This window comes from Spinacia oleracea, chromosome 3 (genome assembly GCF_020520425.1).
Source record: "Spinacia oleracea cultivar Varoflay chromosome 3, BTI_SOV_V1, whole genome shotgun sequence".
NCBI lineage: Eukaryota > Viridiplantae > Streptophyta > Magnoliopsida > Caryophyllales > Amaranthaceae > Spinacia > Spinacia oleracea.
Genome location: NC_079489.1, coordinates 362,123 through 382,748, shown reverse-complemented (window position 1 = coordinate 382,748; position 20,626 = coordinate 362,123). Strand labels below are relative to the sequence as shown.

At 36.0% G+C, this 20,626-nt stretch overlaps 2 protein-coding genes across 3 annotated transcripts; both read right to left on the bottom strand.

Moving 5' to 3' along the window:
* Positions 1-327: 327 nt before the first annotated feature.
* Positions 328-4,045, bottom strand: LOC110782334 (cellulose synthase-like protein G1). The gene is made up of 8 exons (XM_056838183.1): positions 3,401-4,045; positions 3,214-3,306; positions 2,259-2,381; positions 1,960-2,172; positions 1,735-1,834; positions 1,460-1,645; positions 1,024-1,367; positions 328-910 (listed from the first exon to the last, which is right to left on the bottom strand). The coding sequence occupies exons 1-8, from the start codon at positions 3,980-3,982 to the stop codon at positions 461-463; spliced, it is 2,091 nt and encodes a 696-aa protein (XP_056694161.1). The 5' UTR covers positions 3,983-4,045; the 3' UTR covers positions 328-460.
* Positions 4,046-5,296: 1,251 nt separating this feature from the next.
* LOC110782333 (uncharacterized) lies at positions 5,297-16,923 on the bottom strand. 2 transcript variants are annotated; one of them, XM_056838179.1, is made up of 9 exons: positions 16,658-16,923; positions 16,404-16,514; positions 16,176-16,248; positions 13,571-13,818; positions 12,015-12,131; positions 9,893-9,944; positions 7,406-7,977; positions 6,577-6,671; positions 5,297-5,784 (listed from the first exon to the last, which is right to left on the bottom strand). In XM_056838179.1, exons 2-7 carry the CDS (start codon positions 16,497-16,499, stop codon positions 7,424-7,426), a joined length of 1,140 nt encoding a protein of 379 aa, XP_056694157.1. In that variant the 5' UTR covers positions 16,500-16,514; positions 16,658-16,923; the 3' UTR covers positions 5,297-5,784; positions 6,577-6,671; positions 7,406-7,423. The 2 variants fall into 2 exon arrangements, with proteins under 2 accessions (XP_056694157.1, XP_056694158.1); XM_056838180.1 differs by having other exon boundaries at positions 6,583-6,671.
* Positions 16,924-20,626: the final 3,703 nt, after the last annotated feature.

Below are 20,626 nucleotides of genomic sequence, written 5' to 3'. Positions count from 1 at the left end.
GAGTAGCGAGTAGCTGCCATAGCAGAGGGTAGCGGATAGTTGTCAAAGTAGCGGGTAACTAACGAAAACTATGTATATTGTTTAAAACTTTATTATAAATTTATCAAACGCTACCCGCTACCTTTGAACGCTACTAATTTTAACGTTTGACAAAAGCTACCCAACCGTTAACCGCTACCTTGCCGAACACTTGCAAAGTTTACAAGTAGCGCCTTGATTAGGTCAAAACGCTACAGCCAAACACCCCAAACATAAACAGGGACTACTCCAAAGAAGAGTAAAGCTATACAGTACATCTTCATAAACATAGAAGAAAAAGAACTCGAGTTTGCAAAATTTATCACAAAATTTTATTGAGTGAAAAAATCATCAGATCAACCATCGTGGAAACATAAAACAAAACACGTACGTACAATCTTAATTCTAATAAGTTCTAAACTTATCTTATTTTGCTAATACTTTATAACCATCCCTTAACAACAGGGTAGCTAAGAAGTAGGACAAAAAAGGAGAGGAAAAGTTGTGCAAACATTTGATCATAACTGTTGTTGATTATGACCCTCATGAGTCCACCAATGAATGACACCATATTTAGTACCACCAAAATATTAAGAGGAACCATAAGCATAGCTGCTCCTGAGAAATCAAACCTCTCCTTCTCGTATTTATCCATCTTTTCCTTCTCAACTACCTTATTTGTTAATCTGAATGTTGCAGTTTGTACTCCAATCTTCTTCATTATCGCTTCCGTCAACCCAAACAAACAGGCTGTCACTGATTTCATCATCCAAATTCTCACCTCATTCCACCATTGTGTTGCTGATTTGTCACTTTCCAGGACCTCATATAGATGTTGAAGATGGGAGGATACAAATATCAACACAAATGGCAAAATCCATGGATCCGATACCTTCAAAGTCACAAACATTCACAATACATATATAGCATATATGTTAATTAGGATCAGATGAGGAATAATATAGCAAATGCTCATTCTGTTGCATAAATTAGAGTATGTTTTACCTTAGGGAAAATAGGAAAGCCCTTCAATAGGCTTATTGGAAGGACAACACCATATATAACCAATGGAGCTGCAAAAAGGCCTGTAAATGTGATGTACGCGTAACACATGCTTTGCAGGATTGACATACTGGACATGGCCAAAGTTAGAGGGCTAGACTTCGACAGGGCAATTCCAAGTAATGAGGAGGTCCATTTTATTAGTTGAACCGTAGCATCCTTCATATCAATCGTTGTGCATCCCAAGAAGCATGGTCTTTTTGGGTAAAGATACACAGATTTCCATCCTCTGCAATGTAACATATATCCAGTGAATGTACTCTCCAACAAGCACTCATACGAATATCCTACCTGTCAAAAAAAAAAAACTATTCAGGAACTTGATACTTGTATGAATATGTAGTTGGGAAAAAATAAAGAAAAAAAATCATGTATATACTTGCCTCACTGCCCCATAGTGTGTTTGCTTCATATGTGCAAGTAGCCAAATTTCTAGCCTCTTGGTACAACTCATCTTCTGTCAATTCCTTTATGGCAAGATTTTGCTTGGAGTTCTCTCTTAGTGCAGCAATTAATTTTGTGGAGGAGCCAAAGGCCTTTTCTGGTTGACTGTTGAGGTATTCATCTGCAAATGCAAGAAAATTTAATCACCTATAATACTGCACATTTTTATTGCATTTCTCATGATTAGAAGTTATCAGAAATTCCTATAACCTTCGTTATTAGGCTTTCCAAATAATGCTTTTCGCTTCAAATAATACCCAGTTCCATTCAAGACCGGGCCTCTGAGTCCATCCATGCCTTTCCATTTCGTCTACATCAAGTAGAAATGTAAGTCTTTGTCTAACTTACTACTTTTAATTGTTATGCACATAAATGAATGGAGTATTCAAAATAACATAAGTTTGAGAAAAGCAGTCCAAAGTAACGAGTAGGTACCATATGAGCTGATCTGGCTTGGCCATCATAGATGTCATTTTTGCTAACATTATAGAAAATTTGAGGGTATTGCACATATGCAAGAGAGGAAGCCATGTTTGTGTCAAGATGGAAGCACATAGATTGACGAGCAGAAGTTGGATCATGGCAGTACATATCACAATCCAACACCAATAAGTAAGGTGCATTGCTCATTAAACTGGATACTCGAAGCTGCAAATTAAGGATTAAGGTTGGTCTTAATCAGTTGTTGCCATTACAAAATTAATTAGGGAGATGGAGAGTGAAAATAAGCTTACAAGAGCATTAAGGGCTCCAGCTTTGAAACGATGAGGACGACCAGGTCTCTTTTCCCTGGCTACATAAACCAGAAGGGGCATCTTCACATCACTTTCTCCGTTCTGTTTGTTGTCATGTATAATCTGTATTTTTTTTTTAAGAATGCAACATTAGTCTAAGCTCTCCAAATAAATCATCACAATTATACAACACAACATTAATTGAGCCAAATAATTCATTTAGCATATTTTTCCCTGTATTCCATTTGAATCTTTCCTAGTATTGTAACTCTACATAACAAGGAAAGGCGTATAAGTGAGGTAATTAGCTCTCTTTTGTGTAAGAGAGATTCATAGTAGTATTACTTCGAACATGGGTGATGGCAAGCAACAACCTTTGTTGATTTGCTTTGTTACATCAACTTTGTCAAACCAAACGAATTGCCCTACCAAACAAAATCTACAACCTATATAGATTTTGTGGATCCCACATGTCAACCCTTACTCTCGCACAAAGTTACAAGTCATGTTTCGCCACAATGGTGAAGCAACTAGCTCCAACTTTTATGTACTTACAAATTTACAAGTACAAGCTAGTCTTTTTATAACACCAATGTGAATATGAATGTTTTTAAGCGTATGTATGTTTTCGGAGGTTTTAAGAAAGAAAAAATCAATGAACTATCATGATTCCCCTTTTTATGTTGTTTATAGACGGATTTGATCTTTCCTTTTGCCCCATGATTCCCCCACTTTCCACCCCCCTCAAAGGGAATCACTCTTATTCCCAAACTCCTCCTCACCTGAATTTAAGCATGTACAATCTATGAAAAATGATCTATTAAAAAAAATGAAAACTTCTGAAGAACAACATTCAACATAATAATCCAATCAGAAAATAGTTGACATCTTCTTCTCCATTTTTGTCAAGTTTTCCATAAAACACATAAAATTAAAATTAATGAGAGTAAAGTACCTCAACGCAAGGAGGTCGATCATGAACTGCAGTACATTTGGTGTTATCTCCACTTTCTTTCTCCACATAGTTTCTAAAAGCTTCATATTTGGTCTGCAATTTCCAGAAAATCAATCCAATTAGATGAAAGCTTACAAACTAATTAAATTGAAATAGAAAAAGGAAAGGGAAAGGGATGATTTGATACCTGGAGTTCCAATTGATCAGCCATAAACTCAGAATTCCAATCAAGCCTTTCCCCATCAGCAAGAGGCGAGAAGAAAGCCTGAGGACACCTTGTCTTAACATTATACTTATTACAAAAAGGAATCCAAAGCTTAGCAAACTCATAAGCCTTCTTAATCGCCTCCTTCGACAACGGAGAACCACCGTCATCCGACAAGTAAACCGCCAGTCTATCAACCGGATAATCCAACGCCATGGATGATATCACGGAGTTCATCACCTCCAGAACTGGCTCCTTTGTCGGGTCAGCAGTGACAATGAAGACATCCAAACCCGGTAGTTGTTCGGGTTTGATGGATTCGTACCCGGAGACTTCCCTCATTACGGGACGCCACCGGAAAGCCTGAGTAAAAGCCCATAGAAAGGTTAAGAAGAGTTCGGCGGTGGTGAGTAAGGAGTAAGCAAGTATGGAGATGTCGGAGTTGAAGAAGGAAGTGAAACGGTAGTAGAAGAGCGAGAAGATGGCTACGGAATGGAGGAAGATGTGGAGACGGTTAACAATGGCTCTGGTTAATTGGACATTGCGAATGTGAGAAGTTGCCATTGAAGTCTGCTATGTGAAATTGCTTACTAACTCAGAATCACAACAACATTGCTACGGAGTATATACACAACCAGGGAAAGCTTTCCACGAGGGACACGAGGGATCAATGTACCCACCAGTACAAGCCACCCGCTCAATTTTTTATTTAAAAATACATTTAAAACGCTATTTAATATTTTCTATTTGGGATATTATTTATCAAGTATTATTATTATTATTATTGTTTCTCAAATCCTTTGCCCCACTTGATTGAAAAACACCCACCAACACTTAAAAAACAACAAAAAAAACAAACTTTGAAAGAGAGACATTTTAAATACTCCTACGTTTCACAATAATGGAAATAATTGACTAACACACTTTGTACTAGTTTAATCATAAACTAGTTTTTAGGTCCGGCCGATGCCCCGGGTACTACATTAATAACATTAACGTTTACTTATATATAATTTTTTGTAATGATAACATGAAACATGTAATACCTTAGTGGTAAAAGCTTTATTGTTTAAACTCAAGGTCATGAGTTCAAACCTTACACAAACCATGTTTGCCAATTTTTTTTTTATGTAGATGAATATTACATGGAGAGAATGGCCCATAAGCAGAGCGCCACGTGTCACGTACACTTTCTTGTAAACGCCTTTTAATATATAGTATAGACATATGTTATTATTAATTAGCCGTGAGTTAAATTTCTTAAAATAAGATAAAAGTGGAGTAGTGGATGAACATAGAGAATGGTGTGAGTATTTTTTTATTTAGGTTTTTAATAAATAGTAAAATAATATATTATTTTTATAACAAAAAAGTGAAATAATATATCACATGTTCTTTTGCCGTAGTGTCATGTTCTTTTGCTTATGTACATATGTTCTTTTGGTGCACCATACTCTATGTGCACCACGGTCCATAGTCCACGGATTGTTATTTATTATAGTAAAAAGATTATTTGAGTAACTGTAGGGTGGAAAAGAGAAATATTAATACAATTGGAAGTGGGGGAGCAAGCCATGCCAAAAAAGAAAAGTGCATCTCTTTTTAAAATACGGTCGTTTAAGAAAAGTGCATCTCTTCTTAAAATACAAAGGGAGTACCAAACATAAAGAACAAAAAGGAACGGGAGGGGTTGTATTTAAGTAAAAAGAGAATCTTTATTTACATTAATTATTTGTTAAATCACGTGCATGATATCAAACGTAAAGAATAAAAAGAGACGGGGAGAGTATTATAAACTACAAAAAGAAATATTTGGAAATATACATTAAAACTAATGTAATAACATATTACATAACAACATTTATTTTTTAAGAGTAGTAAGAAAATATGGTCAAAGATAAGTTTTAAATAGTGAAAAATCAAATTATTACAAGTATTCTGAAACGGAGGGAGCATCAAACAGACAATATCATACCTATAATAAGATCAGGATGAATTCTTATAGTACTCCAAAGTTATCTCTTTGAACCAACTCTGTCTCTGAGTATTGGCCTCCAACCATGGATTAAGCTCGTCTATTTGAAGTGAGCAGCTCAGAACAGAAATGGTCACATCTAAACAGGTCAACATGGCTATTATTATACATCTATGGTTCTGTACCGTGTAAAAAGATCCCTACTACAATCAAATATTAAGCACGTAAAAATTTGCACGTGAAATTTACAAAACCTAATGTTGGAGATCCACATCTGTAACATATAGTTCCTCTGCATCTATATATACAGTTTGCTGCCGAAGTTGGTGAGGCATATATCATACAAGAGCAGTCTTGTGGTGCTGAAACAATCAACAATCCTGCTAATAACCTGAAAAAGAAAAGACATGTTCCATAATTAGCATTGTATACAAAGAAAATTTCTGACACCTTACTCTAGATTTGGAGGGGGGTTTCAGGGTACAAAGAGGAGAAAGTTGTGAATTTTTGGAATAGGCATGCCATATGTACAAAACATGATTCCAATTTTTTGTTGTAGAAAGTAACAAGAATTAGCAGGAATTTCACAATAAACGGACCGCAAAGGAACATGTTAAACGGACTATTCATTTCACAATAAGGATCAAGACGAACTTTTGGCAAATGGCCAAGTATGATCTGTGGTTATATTAAAGTCTATGCAACATAGCTGCAGGAAATCTCCACACTTACCAATAGACTGGACAGATTAAGATGAATGAATTAACAAATAGTTTGAAAAGGCAACACTTGAAGAGTCCTTCCTTTAGATAGACTCAAAACATTACTACCTAGAACCCTAGCATTACAACAAATCTCGAGTCACAGCTCAACTTTGACTATCCAGCATGCAATCAAGCAGACAATGACTCGTCATAGAAAAGAAAAAACTTAAATGACAGAATGCTAAGCTCTCATCATCCGTCTGTTTCAAACTATCACTTGAAAGGTGATCTCATAACAAACACCGACCAGATCAAGTATGCTTTTAGATTATCCATAAAACGCATTTGTTTCACACTTTCACTAGAAAGGAGATATCTGAGAACAAACACTAACTGGATCTACGATGTTATTACAGGGTAAGAAGATCAATCATTAAATATATAGAAAGGTAATTTACAAAAAAAAAAAAAAGAATTACCATCACCTCCAAGCCCAAACATTCACGTTGAAGGTAACATCATATATCTCACAAATTGATTTTAAACCAATTACAGAAACAGCCCAATCCCCAATCTGCCAAGCAAACAGTGAAGTTAGCATCGTCAAAATATTCCCACAACGATACATTTGGTAAGTGGTGATAAATTGCAAGAATTGTAACACACTTGTAGGTAACTTTGAAAGGAAATCCCATGCTCATTATCATGTTAATGAAACTCCATTCCCCCTGTATGTATTTTTTTCATAAAATATTCCCACAACGATACATTTGGTAAGTGGTGATAAATTGCAAGAATTGTAACACATTTGTAGGTAACTTTGAAAGGAAATCCCATGCTCATTATCATGTTAATGAAACTCCATCCCCCTGTATGTATTTTTTTCATAAATTTCCATTACCACACAACACCACCTCAAGTGGTAATGGATGCTTGGAGGGTAATGAAAATTCATGAAAAAATTAAGATATTTAGAGGATATAGGGTAGCCATGAGATTTTCTTCATAAAATATTATAAGTTTTACCAAGTTCAACAAAAATCCAAATCCGCATGATTTTCTAGGTCATTGACTCAACACAGTATCACTTGTCTATACCCTCTCTCTCCCAAAGCACAACATAAAGGCTCACCTAAATAGTTATTCTGATGTATTAAAAAAAGCTGACATTCTAAAAGGTACTTTCAAGTTTCAGGGTTCTAGTAACTAATTATGAAAATTATCGAGCAATGAAACGAGAAATGACAAAAGGCAGTAATTTAGTGACAAAACAAATTTTATTAAGAGAAAGGAATAACAAAATCTCACCAATATCAATCTAAGTGCTTATTTTGGAGTAGAAACTGCAGGGTGTTCCGTATACTCCCATGTTGGACCCTGAGGAGTTGAAGAAATTCCGAACTTCAGAATCTGTTTCAGCCATTTTACCCTGTTTACAAGTTCTTCCAAATCTAAGATTGCCGATTCAATGTTATCACAGCCTGTAGAATTTAAATTGATTGTCTCATTCAACCGCATTTTCTTCACAGATCCAAATTCATGACCCATCTCTTCACCACGAGTAGCTAATGGGACTTCAGCTGAAACATCTCGAACATAAGTACTGGAAACACCGTCTGAGCAACTAGACTTCCCAACGGCGGGACCCCCTACATCCAACTCCACATGTACCCCATGTTTTTGGTGCACTTCTTTCATAGGAATATCTTCACTCTGCTGCAACGAATCGTTGGAGTTTTTTGGTCTGTCTAGATGAGGCAACGAGCTAGCTGATGTGTGGGAAGAGAATGACTGGTTAAACTCCAATGAGGACCTTGGTGTGACCTTGGCATTCTGTTTGTCTTCGTCCATCCCATCAACTAAGGATTTTGAAAGTAAAGCTGCAGACAGATGAAATAAAATAATTGGCTCCTCATACAATGGCCAATGGGAGAAGAAAAAAGAAGTATTGGCATACCTCCTCAGTTCCAATTGGTCCACACGTATTCTTTTTAGGGAAGTTTCTTTTTAGTTGACACATTTCTATTTTGGGTAAGTTTTGTATGTTAAAACGTCATCTTTACCCTCGTTAATTTCTCTATCTCTAACTCCTCTTCCCTCCTCACTTCTCCAAACTGACCCAAATTCCCACCACCCGTAACCACTGGCTCGGCGGCTCCACCGGCCACCTGCCACCTCCATCTTCCATTAATCCTTTATCTCTCCTACAATTGCTACAAACACCTTCTATCTTCACCACTGTCGCTTCCTCAATTTCACGCCACCTCCTCAACTACTGTTCAACCAAGTTGTCAATCAGCGGAAAAACATGCCACCGCCGGAGCCATCCATCATGCTCTTCACTTTTGTCAGCTTTCTCTCTACCTCTTGGAGAGTGTCCTATGCCCCGATTTGGTTTCTACTTCAAAATTCAAAGATTAATCTCAGCTATAAATTTTCCATAAAGATAATTCTACTTTATTATTAGTTTATTACTGTTGAATTGCTGATTGTTTGTAATTTTACATCTTAGGATTTTCTGAATGCTTCACTATTAAATTCTAAAATGGAAGATTCATTCTGGATTTTCTCTCTCCTCCTTTCTCTCCCTTCTTCAAGATTTCCAAATCTGAAAAAAAAAATCCTCGTCAGTCAAATCAGCTTCTCCCTTTCCTTCAGCTTATCTGGAAATTCTTTTGTAGGGGAAGATAAGGAGTTTTATGGGAGGAGTGAAGGTTTGAGGTGAGGGAGAAGGTGGTGACGAAGGAAGGGTTGGTGGTGGCTGAGGAGTAGACAAATGTGGTGGTGGTGGTGGTGGTGGTGGTGGTGGTGGAGGTGATGGGCCGGTGATGGGCCGATGGTGCCTGTGGAGGTAACTGATTATGTGCCAAGTAGAGGGGTAGGTGGGTAAGGGTGTATAAGGGTCTTTTTGTCTTTTAAATTTCACTATTACTTCTCCTTAATATGTGTGCGAAAAAGAAACGAGTCAACAAATTTGGAACAGAGGACGTATATAGTGTACGCTTTTAAAGCACAGCAATAAAATAATTCCATGCAGAATATGTACTCAATTGGAACCAAAATGGAGAAGAAACAAATTCGTAGGTTGGCTAATATACTAAAGTATAAAACCCTCCAACAATCCTACAGAGCGTCAATCACTGAGGAGCCAAAACATAAAGAATCACGTGTAAAAGCAGCATAGGTTGTCTATATATGGTACCATATGACCACATAGTCCAAATCCAAATAGAACAGAAAAAGTGATCATAGTATATCCCTTCACATGTCAATGATATGAAGGGCCAGCAAAGAAGCTGAGAAGTTGCCAAATATGAGGGGAACGTTGGCATACATACAAAGACTTAAAAGTCTATGAAACTTGATACATTAAGGACTATAAATTCAGAAGCTGTCTCACACCAATGACCAAGATAATGAGAAACTTAGATACTGTAACTTTCATCAAGATAGGTGAGAGAAAATTTTGTTGACAAATATTATATGATGGATGCATGGACAACTAATTCAACATTCCAAACTAAATGTCATCTTTAAGAAGAATTTGATATATCACACATCACCAACTGTCAGTAATATCGCAAAAGACCATCCTTGATTGAAGTTCTATCATAATTGTTTTCCCTTGCACTTCCATATACCACAAGATCATGTCTAAGGGACTCGTGATCATGGGTACACACCAACCGACATACCAGACAAATCAATGAGGCCCAGTAGCAACAGAACAGGGAATTTTTATATTTTGAAAATTTGAAAGCCAAAAGTAAGCAGCAAAGAGATGGACAAGAATACCTTGCTTCACAGGCCGAATTAAACGAGCATGCACATATCCATTTTGAGTTTCCTGAAGGCATAGTAGATGCAGAAGTTAAAACAATGAATAAGTTTTTTATCAACTTGTGAGAAAAATGTTCAGAAAGTCCTATGCTTTGTTCAGGAAGTCCAATGCCTGTTCACTTTGGTGTTACATTAAGCAATCACATATTACATTGCAATTGTAGAACAATATCTGAACAGGCTCTCCCCTTCCCCGTCTTCCCTCGTTCATAAAGCCCTTCCCTCTCGCTCTTCTCTTGTATCTCCTATATGATCAACACTTTCTGTCTTCCAGTGCTACAATAACTTTTCCTATAACAAAAGCTACTTAAATACAACTTTTCTTAAGACCTAAGGCAGAACTACAGAAATCACCAGCATATGATATGAAGGTCCCCTCCCCAACTCCCTATCCACCTGAAGAGAATACTTTGAATGTGGTATTAGTTTTGCTTTCCCTAGTTTCTTAAAGGCCATAACATGGGTTCATGGATTAATTTCCCAACTGACTATGTTGTTCATGAGTTGCCTTGCACTGACAACATGCTCAAGAATCCAAGAAGCTGACTAGAGTCACATAAAAGGGCCTTTAAAGAGTAAATCTAACCTCTCCCACTATGTGCTCTCTCATCTTCTTTTCCATTACTTTCCCCTCAACACAAAATCCCTGATTGGCTCTCCTAGGTTTAAATGGAACAAATGACCTTCACCTTCACTCTGTCTCTATCCCAAAGGTTCAAAAAGGCATGAAGATCAAGGAATTTATGTCAGATGAAGACCATCAGATAAACTTTTGTCACACTGATTTGATCCTCGGCTGGTAAGTCAGGCAGTTACTTTGTTCCACGCACGTAAATAGGTAGGTCTAGGATAGACAATACAGCTGCAGTGATTGGATGCCGAGGTTGGCCTAGCAACTCATTGAAGAATATAAGTATCTTGGTTAGGATACTAGGTGATAGAAAGCAATTAATTATGAGTTGCAAGGCTAGCGGCATATACCCGCAGGAGGAAAGAGAAGCAAAGTATGCAATATATTGCAGCAAAGGATTAGGAAGAATTCAAACAAACAAGTGAAGTATCAAACTCGAGGACACATGGGGTGCGTGAGGTGCGACTGTAGGGGGATCACAAGTTAGGCATTTGTAAGGACAATGGTGGTACTCATAGGCTTTCAATATGCTGCTAAGATAACGGCCAACCACCAATGGTGGTACTCACTAGAGTGATTTTTTTTCTTAAATCTTTCCATGCATAAGGTTGACCATGTTCCACATGAATGGCTTTGGGCAAAGCTGGGAATAAGAACCTATAGGTTCTTAATAGGTTCCCTACAGCCTGCAGGTGAATAAAACGGGAGTAAGATACTGAGGCTAACAGGTCGTTTTGGTTAACCAGAAATGCAAGCCTGACAACACTAAGTAAGGGGAAAAGGCCAATAAGGCTTTGCCAAAGTGCATGCACATATTTATTTCCAGCAGGTGTTTATTTTTACCTATTAGACATTTAGTGGAAATGAGGTTCAAGGCAAGATACCAGCTCTGAACTCTGAAGGAGATTATATTGCAACATACGAAGAAAATATTTCATCTGAAAATAAAGGATTGCAGCTTGAGAAGCTTAGCAAGGACGGATTCCCTTCTCATTATTATCATGTGAATTTATACATTGAGGGATGGATGGTGATCATTTATTCCAGAAGCCAAATCAGGGCTTTCTACGCATCATGACGAGGAAGACATGACTCCTTGAAGTGTCAGACATAGAGGAAAAGAGAAATTCCAGAAGACATGTGGACTTGGTCCATCATTTATGCTTAAAAACAAAGACCAGATTTGGTTCCAATTTGTACCAGACTCAGACCAACTAAAATATGAGTCTAGCATGGAACCGTCCCAAAGAGGCAAAGACCCAACAAATCAGATGATAAAAGAAATCTTGATATAACCGGATACTTTCAGAAGTTCCAAGGTGCAACACAATATTCTAGCAGAAGAAATAACGAAGAGTAAGAAGAAGCATCTGCTTACCAACTTTACAGGTTAAAGTGCTAAACAATACCACAACATACAACAACAAAGCAGTAGGAAGAACTTACCAAAGGCTGGGGGACCATCCAACCAAATTCAGGAGACCAATCCAATGATGGGCGGAGATCCTTGCAATTGACTATGTAAAATGTCCCTTCACCCCTGGGTGGCTCTAGCAATGCAATCTAAAGGAGAGAGGTTAATTATATATTTGAACTGTAGGAGGAAACAAATTTGCACCAAAGCATCACAGAGTAATGAAGTACCAACTTTTACATCAAAATATGAAGTACTCTTGAAATATGATGAGCCCAAAATGAGAAAGTGGACAAGGAAAAAAAATAGGGTTGCAGAATATCAGTTAATATGATCACAGTACTTACATCACAAACAATCAATAAACATGCCGAGGCTAATGAAATAACCTTGGTGAAGTATAAATTCTTTATAAGAAAGTGGACCTACATCATGAAGCTCTTCAGAAGCATCAAGCTCTACCGACTATAAATTCTTTATAAGAGAGTGGACCTACATCATGAAGCTCTTCAGAAGCATCAAGCTCTACCGACTATCAAGTATCCTACGCAGACGCATCAAGAAATTCTAAGCTTAAATACTTAGGAAAAATAAATCAACTACAGACATCCTTCTTTAAACAATCCTCTCTACCTCCTCTTCGTGATGGAGAATTGGAGACTACAACTGAACAGCAATTCTTCATCCTCTCTCCACCTCTCAATAACTCTAATACTTTTGTAAATCAATTTTTGGAATTGCTTCTTTTCCTTTCATATCTACTCTATAATCTCTATTAGTGAAATAGCTTATACAGTATTCGTTATGTAAATTAAAAGAAGTGGTTGAGTTTCCATATTAAATTTTATAATCAGATGAATGTTAGATTGTTTGGGTGGAAGTGTGTTTATTTTGCTGTCCCCGTTTGATAATGGAGTAGTTTAACTTTTGAGTGTCCAATATGGAAGAGCACATAATTTCGAACTCAAGTGGGTCGGGTTTGAATCGGAGCTGGTGGGGTCCGATTGAATCAGAGTCTGATTTCGACTTTCCGAACCGGACTTGGATTTGAAGAGGAAGTCTGATTGCCGATCGGGTCGGATCCTGCAAAATCCGACCTCACTCCAAACCATTTCCATCCCTAATTCACATAACTAGTTCAAATTATAATATCAACAGCGACAGAGGGGATATCAGGTATCACAGAGATATGACTAGAAAAAGCTTTCGTTTAACAAATTCCTACTGAAACAAATAAACTTCTGAAATTAATGTGTCCCCATGTAAGAGTACTGAGTACATAAGTCAAAAGAATATGAATGTAATGTTGAGCAACCAGATTTAACCTACAACGCACGGAACCTGCATTACCAAACCTCACTCCAATCAAAGAACAACGTTGTTTCATTTAAGAGCTTGTGAGCAGAAACCTACAAAGATGCTTGTCTGCAGTCTAAAGTTCGCAAAGCCAATAAGCAACTGGGTTCTATCCTTTTAACTTCCTATAGTTCAACATGGGCATGGAGCCATGTACAATACCCATCATAATCATCATTATACAGCAACAAACATAAAATGCACAATTGGAAAAATGCACTAGTAGTATTACCTGAACCTTGCCATCATCTTTTATTTCAGTTATTGTTCCTGACCAGTAACAGCTATCAGAGAACCAGTCTACCAAATCTCCAACTCTCCTGACATCAGCAACCGCTATGACTTCCGAAACTATATTCACATCAGATATTTCACTTTCCCGATAAAAAGCTGGAAATTGTGGGCGTAACCTCAGCTCTTTTTTTGCCTTATGGCCACTACTGTCTGCGAACAATCCATAAACTTCCACCGTGTCTTCGTCTGCAAACAGAGGTCACTGATATCATTCAAGGTGTTTCAAGAAATAAATGAAAAGTTTCACTGGATAGGGTAATGTATTTAAGTCATCACAACTGATTTCTCTTGTCTTACACAACTACACCTACCTAAAGCAGCACTTACCAAGCTAGTGAAGCTACAGTAACTTAACAGCCAAGTATTGATTTAAAAAAAATCAGCAATAGAAAAGGGTGAAACATACGCCATCAAAATCAAGCCAAAAGCAAGTAGAAAAATTATTCACTCACATGAAAATTTCACTCAGGATCCCCCAAATCTATGCATATCACAAAAACTCGACATTGCAACCTAACCCAATGTCTATAGATATTTATAGCCGTATGGTCCTATTAAACAATAAAAATCTTCATGCTTAAATTCGTTGATTTAATCTTTAGATTACTTGTTGTTCTTGCTTAGTATCATGTTATTAGGTGTTGATTTCTCTAAATTTTCCGGTTTATATAGAGTAGTTCTTGGTTAGGGTTTGGGTGAAACCCAACATTGATTGGTTTTGGGATTTGAGTTTGAAATTAGGGATTCTCATGATTAAACTATTGCATGTTTGAGCATTCTCAATACTTGTTGCATTCAAATTAGCTACTCGGGTGTTGCATGAATGCTTAGGGTAGTCTAGTTAGGTCGGAAAGGGATTAAAGACCTAACCTTGACTATTTGGTTAAAATGGGACTTTGAATTACACCAGGTATGAATTTACCACTTTACTTGTTTTAGTGGTTAATTTAGGTTTTTGTTTGATTAGGGAAAGTTGGTAAGGACATAGTTTTTCCCTTGTCAATCTCCATTAAAAAGGTTGTCGAAATACGACCTCCATCTCTCCTTTATCTCCAACCAATGTATAAAAAGGCTCAAGGCGCAACAAGGCGATTTGGAGTTCCTAGCGCCTTAGGCGCGCCTCGGTGCGCCTCATTGAAGTGAGGCGCCCAAATAATAAGTAAAAGAAAGTGAAAATTTGGTGTGTGCCATAGTAGGTGCGCCTTTTTGCGCCTCAAAGTGCGCCTTTTTGCGCCTTAGGTGCGCCTCATCGAAATCGCCTCGCCTAGACAATAAAAGGCGTTGGCTCCAATCGCCTTGCGCCTCAGAGCAAGGCGCGCCTTTTTATACACTGTCTCCAACAGGAACTCTGTGTCCAAGATCTCGCGTCTTCCTATTCTCATACGAGCCAATATATAGATGCCTTTTTCTCCTTCCTTCGTTTCCAAAGTTGCATAAAGATCCCGATTCACCTTTGCTCGTGCATCCCTTACGGCCTTCTTTGCTCCTTTTTTTGCCTCTTTATATTTCTCGTAGTTTTCATTGCTCCTACATCTCCCCAATATTTTATAGCATTCATGTTTGATCTTTGTCGCTTGTCGCACTTCTTCGTTCCACCAAGATATGTCCTTACTCACTCAGTGGTATGCTTCCTTAAGATTCTTCGAGAACTTCCTTTGTTATTTCTTTTATGTTTGCTCCGTTTTAGTCCACACAAAATCTATATCCAAATTCATGCTACGAGACTTGTTGTAGCCATCTTATCAACATTTTTTTTTGTTGGTTCTCCCATTGCAATTTCCACCATATAATCTTAGGCTCTACTTGTGGTCTTCGCTTCCTTAAAAATATCCTACATCAAAAATCAAGCACCACTAATCTATGTTGGTTGTCGTACTCTCACCAAGGATCACTTTACAATCAATGTAACTCTTTCTCCGAGATTCCTTACTAAAAGGTGGTCAATTTGACTTGCACCGGCACCACTCCTATATGTCACTAGGTGAGAGGTCCTTTTCTCAAACCAAAACCTCTATGAATGCTCTCAAAAGCATCACGGCTAGAGCTCACATGCCCATTAAGGTCACCACCAATTATCATCTTCTTACTCGCGAGAACATGTTGCACGACTTCCTCCAAATCCTCCCAAATTGCTTGTCTTACAGAGGCATCCAATCCTATTTTAGGTGCATATGCACTTATGACAGTTACGACCTTATCCTTTATCCACTTATCCTCTATCACAAGTTTAATACTCATACTTCGATCACTCTTCCCGTAAACTTCCACCACATCATCAATATTCTCCCAATCAATGAGAATACCTACTCCATTCCTATCCTTTCCCTTTCCCTTTCCCTTTCCCAAGTTCCAAAGCTTATAACCCTAAGGATCTATTTCTCTTACCTTTTTTGTGAACCCAATTGGTCTCTTATAAACACATTATGTTAATTCTCCTCCTCTTCCTAACCTCCATTAACATTTGTTAATAAGCAGCATAACAATTTTGATGAGAAAACATATCCACGCAAAAATAACCACAAAGGAAAGTGGAGATGACTTACCTTCATCGACGTAGTCGTAATATTCTACAACATATGCTGAAATCCGTCCTTTCTTTCTGATAATTTTGTTTATCTAAGTAGAAACATATAAAATATAGTCATATTAGAGCAATAAGCAAAACCAAATCCTTTCCTCCTCTCCCTCTAATCTCCCTAAACAGAAGTGACATGATTCAATGATGTAAAGATAATAGATAATAAATTTTAAAAAAAAATTAAAAAAAATACCTTACACCGAAACCAAGCACCGCGGAAACCAGGCTCAGAAGTCCTAGCCTCAGCCAACTGACCAATCTCAAAACGTACAGAATTATTCTTTCCCATGGCTATGAACTAATCCTGAAATGTAAAAGCGGTTTGATCACATGAATGAAGATGAAGATACGCAATACCCTAATCTGTGCCCTAATTTATTGACAACTACTTCGATAATAAAATAATAATAATAACAATAATTGAATTGGAAACAAAATTGATTTTACCTAAGAGAGAAGCGACTGAGTCTGGATTTCGAATTCTGGAATGTTGCTTCTGATGATGATCACTTGATCCTCAATGTATCAATTTGGGGGGAACAACACGAGAAGACATCGTATTTGGGGCTTCTCACTCTTCACTTCTGAGTTCTCACTCTTTCTGAATTTTACAACATTCTCCGTTACGAAGAGTCCAATACCCTACAGATGGAACTCTGTGATGAAGACATGAAGTTCATCATTGATACATGTCGAATAAAATTGTTTGCACAAGTGGACACAAATAGTGTGCGCTACTTATGGGCGTTTAAAAATCGGACCTGAATGGACTGACGACTTTGTATTAAATATTTTCGGTCTGGTAACGAATCGATTGGACAAATATTGTTACCTAACGATTTAGAAGAAAAAAGTTCCTACTAATCTAATCTAATATATATATATAAAGGGGAGTTTTTTCAAGAGTAATGAGAGCGTCCACATAGGATTGCCACGTCATCACATATTATTAAATTATTAACTAATTAAATAAATAATATGAGAGTCTTGCGATGATTGATTACTTAATACGATAAAGATAGATTAATAAATAATATGGGAGTCTTACCATGATTGACTACTTAATACGATAAAGATAAATTTCACAAACTTTTTTTATCTTTGTGTATATATATACATATTAAAAATCTCAACCCTCACATTAAAAATCTCAACCCTCACCAAATTGTACGGAGGCTTCATTGTATGTGCTTCATTCCATCGCAAGAATATGATGTTGCATGGCGTTGGGTGAGGATGAGGTTGATGATCACTCTTCATCCTTTTCTTTACAGTTGGATTCCAATTTTTTTTATTTTGTTGTCATAATTTTACTTTGATTTTTATTGTTTATTTGTCGTCAATTACTCCGTACATTTATTCTTTATTTCGTTCCAGAAATACGGGACACCCGATGGTCACGGACTCACGGTGTACCGCATAATTGTTTATGTTGCATAGAAAATAATTTTTACGTGGTTCATTGGTTATTCATTGTTTATGTTAATTTTGTACAAGCATAATTGTTTTTGTTCTATCGGTTTATGTGTGTTCATTTAATACTACTTCGTATACCTACTGGATATTGATATATATATATATATATATATATATATATATATATATATATATATATATATATATATATATCTTTGTATTCCAAATCATACCTCATCAACACAGTTTAATTTAGAGCTAAATAGTGATTAATAAAATAAATAAATTAAGTGTTATCTCGGGCATAATTTATGCTTCTTATACGGCACAACGAACTACAATTTAGATGTCAAAATTAAACCTAACATAGAATATACAACGATAAACGTTAACACAATCGGGGTTGCAAGCCCACGTTTTATTTGGTTGAATTAAACTAAACTTAATGTACTACTTGAAATTGAAATAAAGTCCAAAAAACCTTACTCCGTACCAAAAATAGGAAAAAAGAAAGTAAAGAAAAACAAAGTAATTCACAAGACTAGCTATTTTAAAGTAATGATCACTATCGTAGTTTGAAGAGTATTAGCAATGAATACCACGTTATAGAATTTTAGATAAAGAAATCTTTTTCGGTTTATAATAGAGTTTTATTTTCTTTAAACCTATGATATTTGGATTAATTCATATCATAATAAAATTCTACTTGCATTAAACCTATATTTTTTCTGGTTATAAATATACGAGAGTATTATAAAACTATGCTCCTCTTTTATAAATAAGTGCTATATTATATTTGTTTTTCCTTTCACCCATAGTTATTATGATTTGATTACTCCATACGTTTATGTTTCAGAAATATTTCGTTGATTCGAGCCATTAATTCAAGCAGAAACGATTGAAAAATAAAAGTACGTGTTTCAAGAAAAATAAAAAGAGATAATTAAAGACTTGATAAAAGATAATAAGAGATAAATTTTGAAAATTTTTAATAGATAAACAAAGACCCGTTAAAACTGTCATACTAATTGATTATTAAAAAAAAAAAATCAATATTCTAACTATCATTTAAAGGTGAAAAAAAAAATCTCATAAAAAAATGAATTTAACCCGTGCATCGCACGGGCTTTAAATCTAGTTTGATTATATTTTAATGTTTTATGCTATTTTAAAAGCTTTTGAGTTTTGTTTTACTTTTTTTAGAAAATGTATGAGTATTATTATATGAGTAAATATTACGTTTTGGTTTGGGTTATATTCCAAACCGCATTGCGAAACACCCTACTAAAATCAAAGTGAAATTGAAAGACAAACTCAAGTCCAAACACGTTCTAAAGTAAGAATAACAAGATTATAAATTTACAAGGATAATTACTCTCAACTTCTTAAGATCACTCAATGATCCTTATTTACACGTGATCATCAACATGTTAGCTATTGCTCTGAAGTGATTACCAACAACATAATTGTAAAGATGGATTGTCACATGGAAAATAACGGATAGGTCATGACCTACAAACACTTAGAACACACGTAATCAACAAACATTGAGTACAAATAAACTACTTCGTATGAAATAACTAACAACCTAATATGCTTGCTCCATAAGAATAAATGTTAGTCAAATGCAAAATAATTATAATACATAATTAATCAACATAATTAACTTGACATACACTTAACTTTATTTGGCAGTTGATGATTTCTGATTAAAGAATTATTTGGATTTTGCATAGAACGAGTTAATTTCATCCATACGTTTACTTTGTTGATCGTTTTGTTGTGCTACAAACCCTATATAGGTGTGGAGCAGTGAATTATAGAAAAATTTATAATGTTTTTCTCTGTTTTTAAATGCTCATGGGTGAATCTGATATATTTCTGTATTCCTTTTGAGCCATCAATTTTTACAATATTATATGTTTTCTTTAGGCAGGTTCGTATTCTTGTGTATGTGATACTTAGATAAAAAAATGGGTATACAAATAATACAATAAATAATACATCACTATATAAGGTTTACAAAACATAAATACATATTTACACGTGCTCGTTTCACTTAAACAAGTTTTTTTATCCGGTAAGTTCGCTCATATTAAATTACTTTACTTTGTTAAAAAAACTAGTATAGTTTCCTTGCATGCACGTTATTAAAAAATCATAATTTATTTTGTTGAAATCTAAAAATATATTTTATTTCATTGAGTAATATTGAACTCGTGCACAAGGTGTCTTGAAGATTAATGTTGATGTTGTGGTGGCTTCGAACTTAGGCGGGGTCTAGGGATGGTGTTACGTGATGATGAGGGTTCGATAGTTTGGGCTGCAAGTTCCCAAGTGAAGAGTGTTTGTTCGTAGAAATTGCAGAGGCTAAGGCTATTGTTCTTGGAATGAAGCTTGCTATTCAGTGTAATGCGTCATCAATTGAAGGGGGAAGTGACAACTTGCAAGTAGTAAATAAGCTGAAGAGCAAGGCAATGGATGAGTCTTACTTAGGTGTTATCTTAAGAGCACACACAACCTTGACATGTAGCTTGGGTCAAGTGATAACTGACAGGACAAAATGACTACAATGTTGACAGTGTGCAAGAGTCAAAATTTTATTAACTTGACCCGAGTCGTATATGTGACCCAAGGTCAAGTTCATTAAAATGGAATGTGGGGCCGACTGAAGCGCAACTTGCATTTGTTAACTGTTTGCATACGGAGTATTAGGCTAATATTTGCTAAAATAATTTTGTACTGCATGTTGCATGCATGCATATTTATGTTTATTGGGCTCCCCAGGTGCTGCCAGCCTGCCACACATGCAATTCATCTTATTTATTATTTTATTTTTTAAATTTTGCATGATAAGTTTATATATGTATGTTTAAGGTTATACATAATTTTTTATTTATATGTAATGTAATTTAAATTCATATTTATTTGTTTGTTAAAATTAATAATTGTGTTTGAAGGTGAATTTAAAGTGGAGTATATATAAAAATGTAAGTAAGA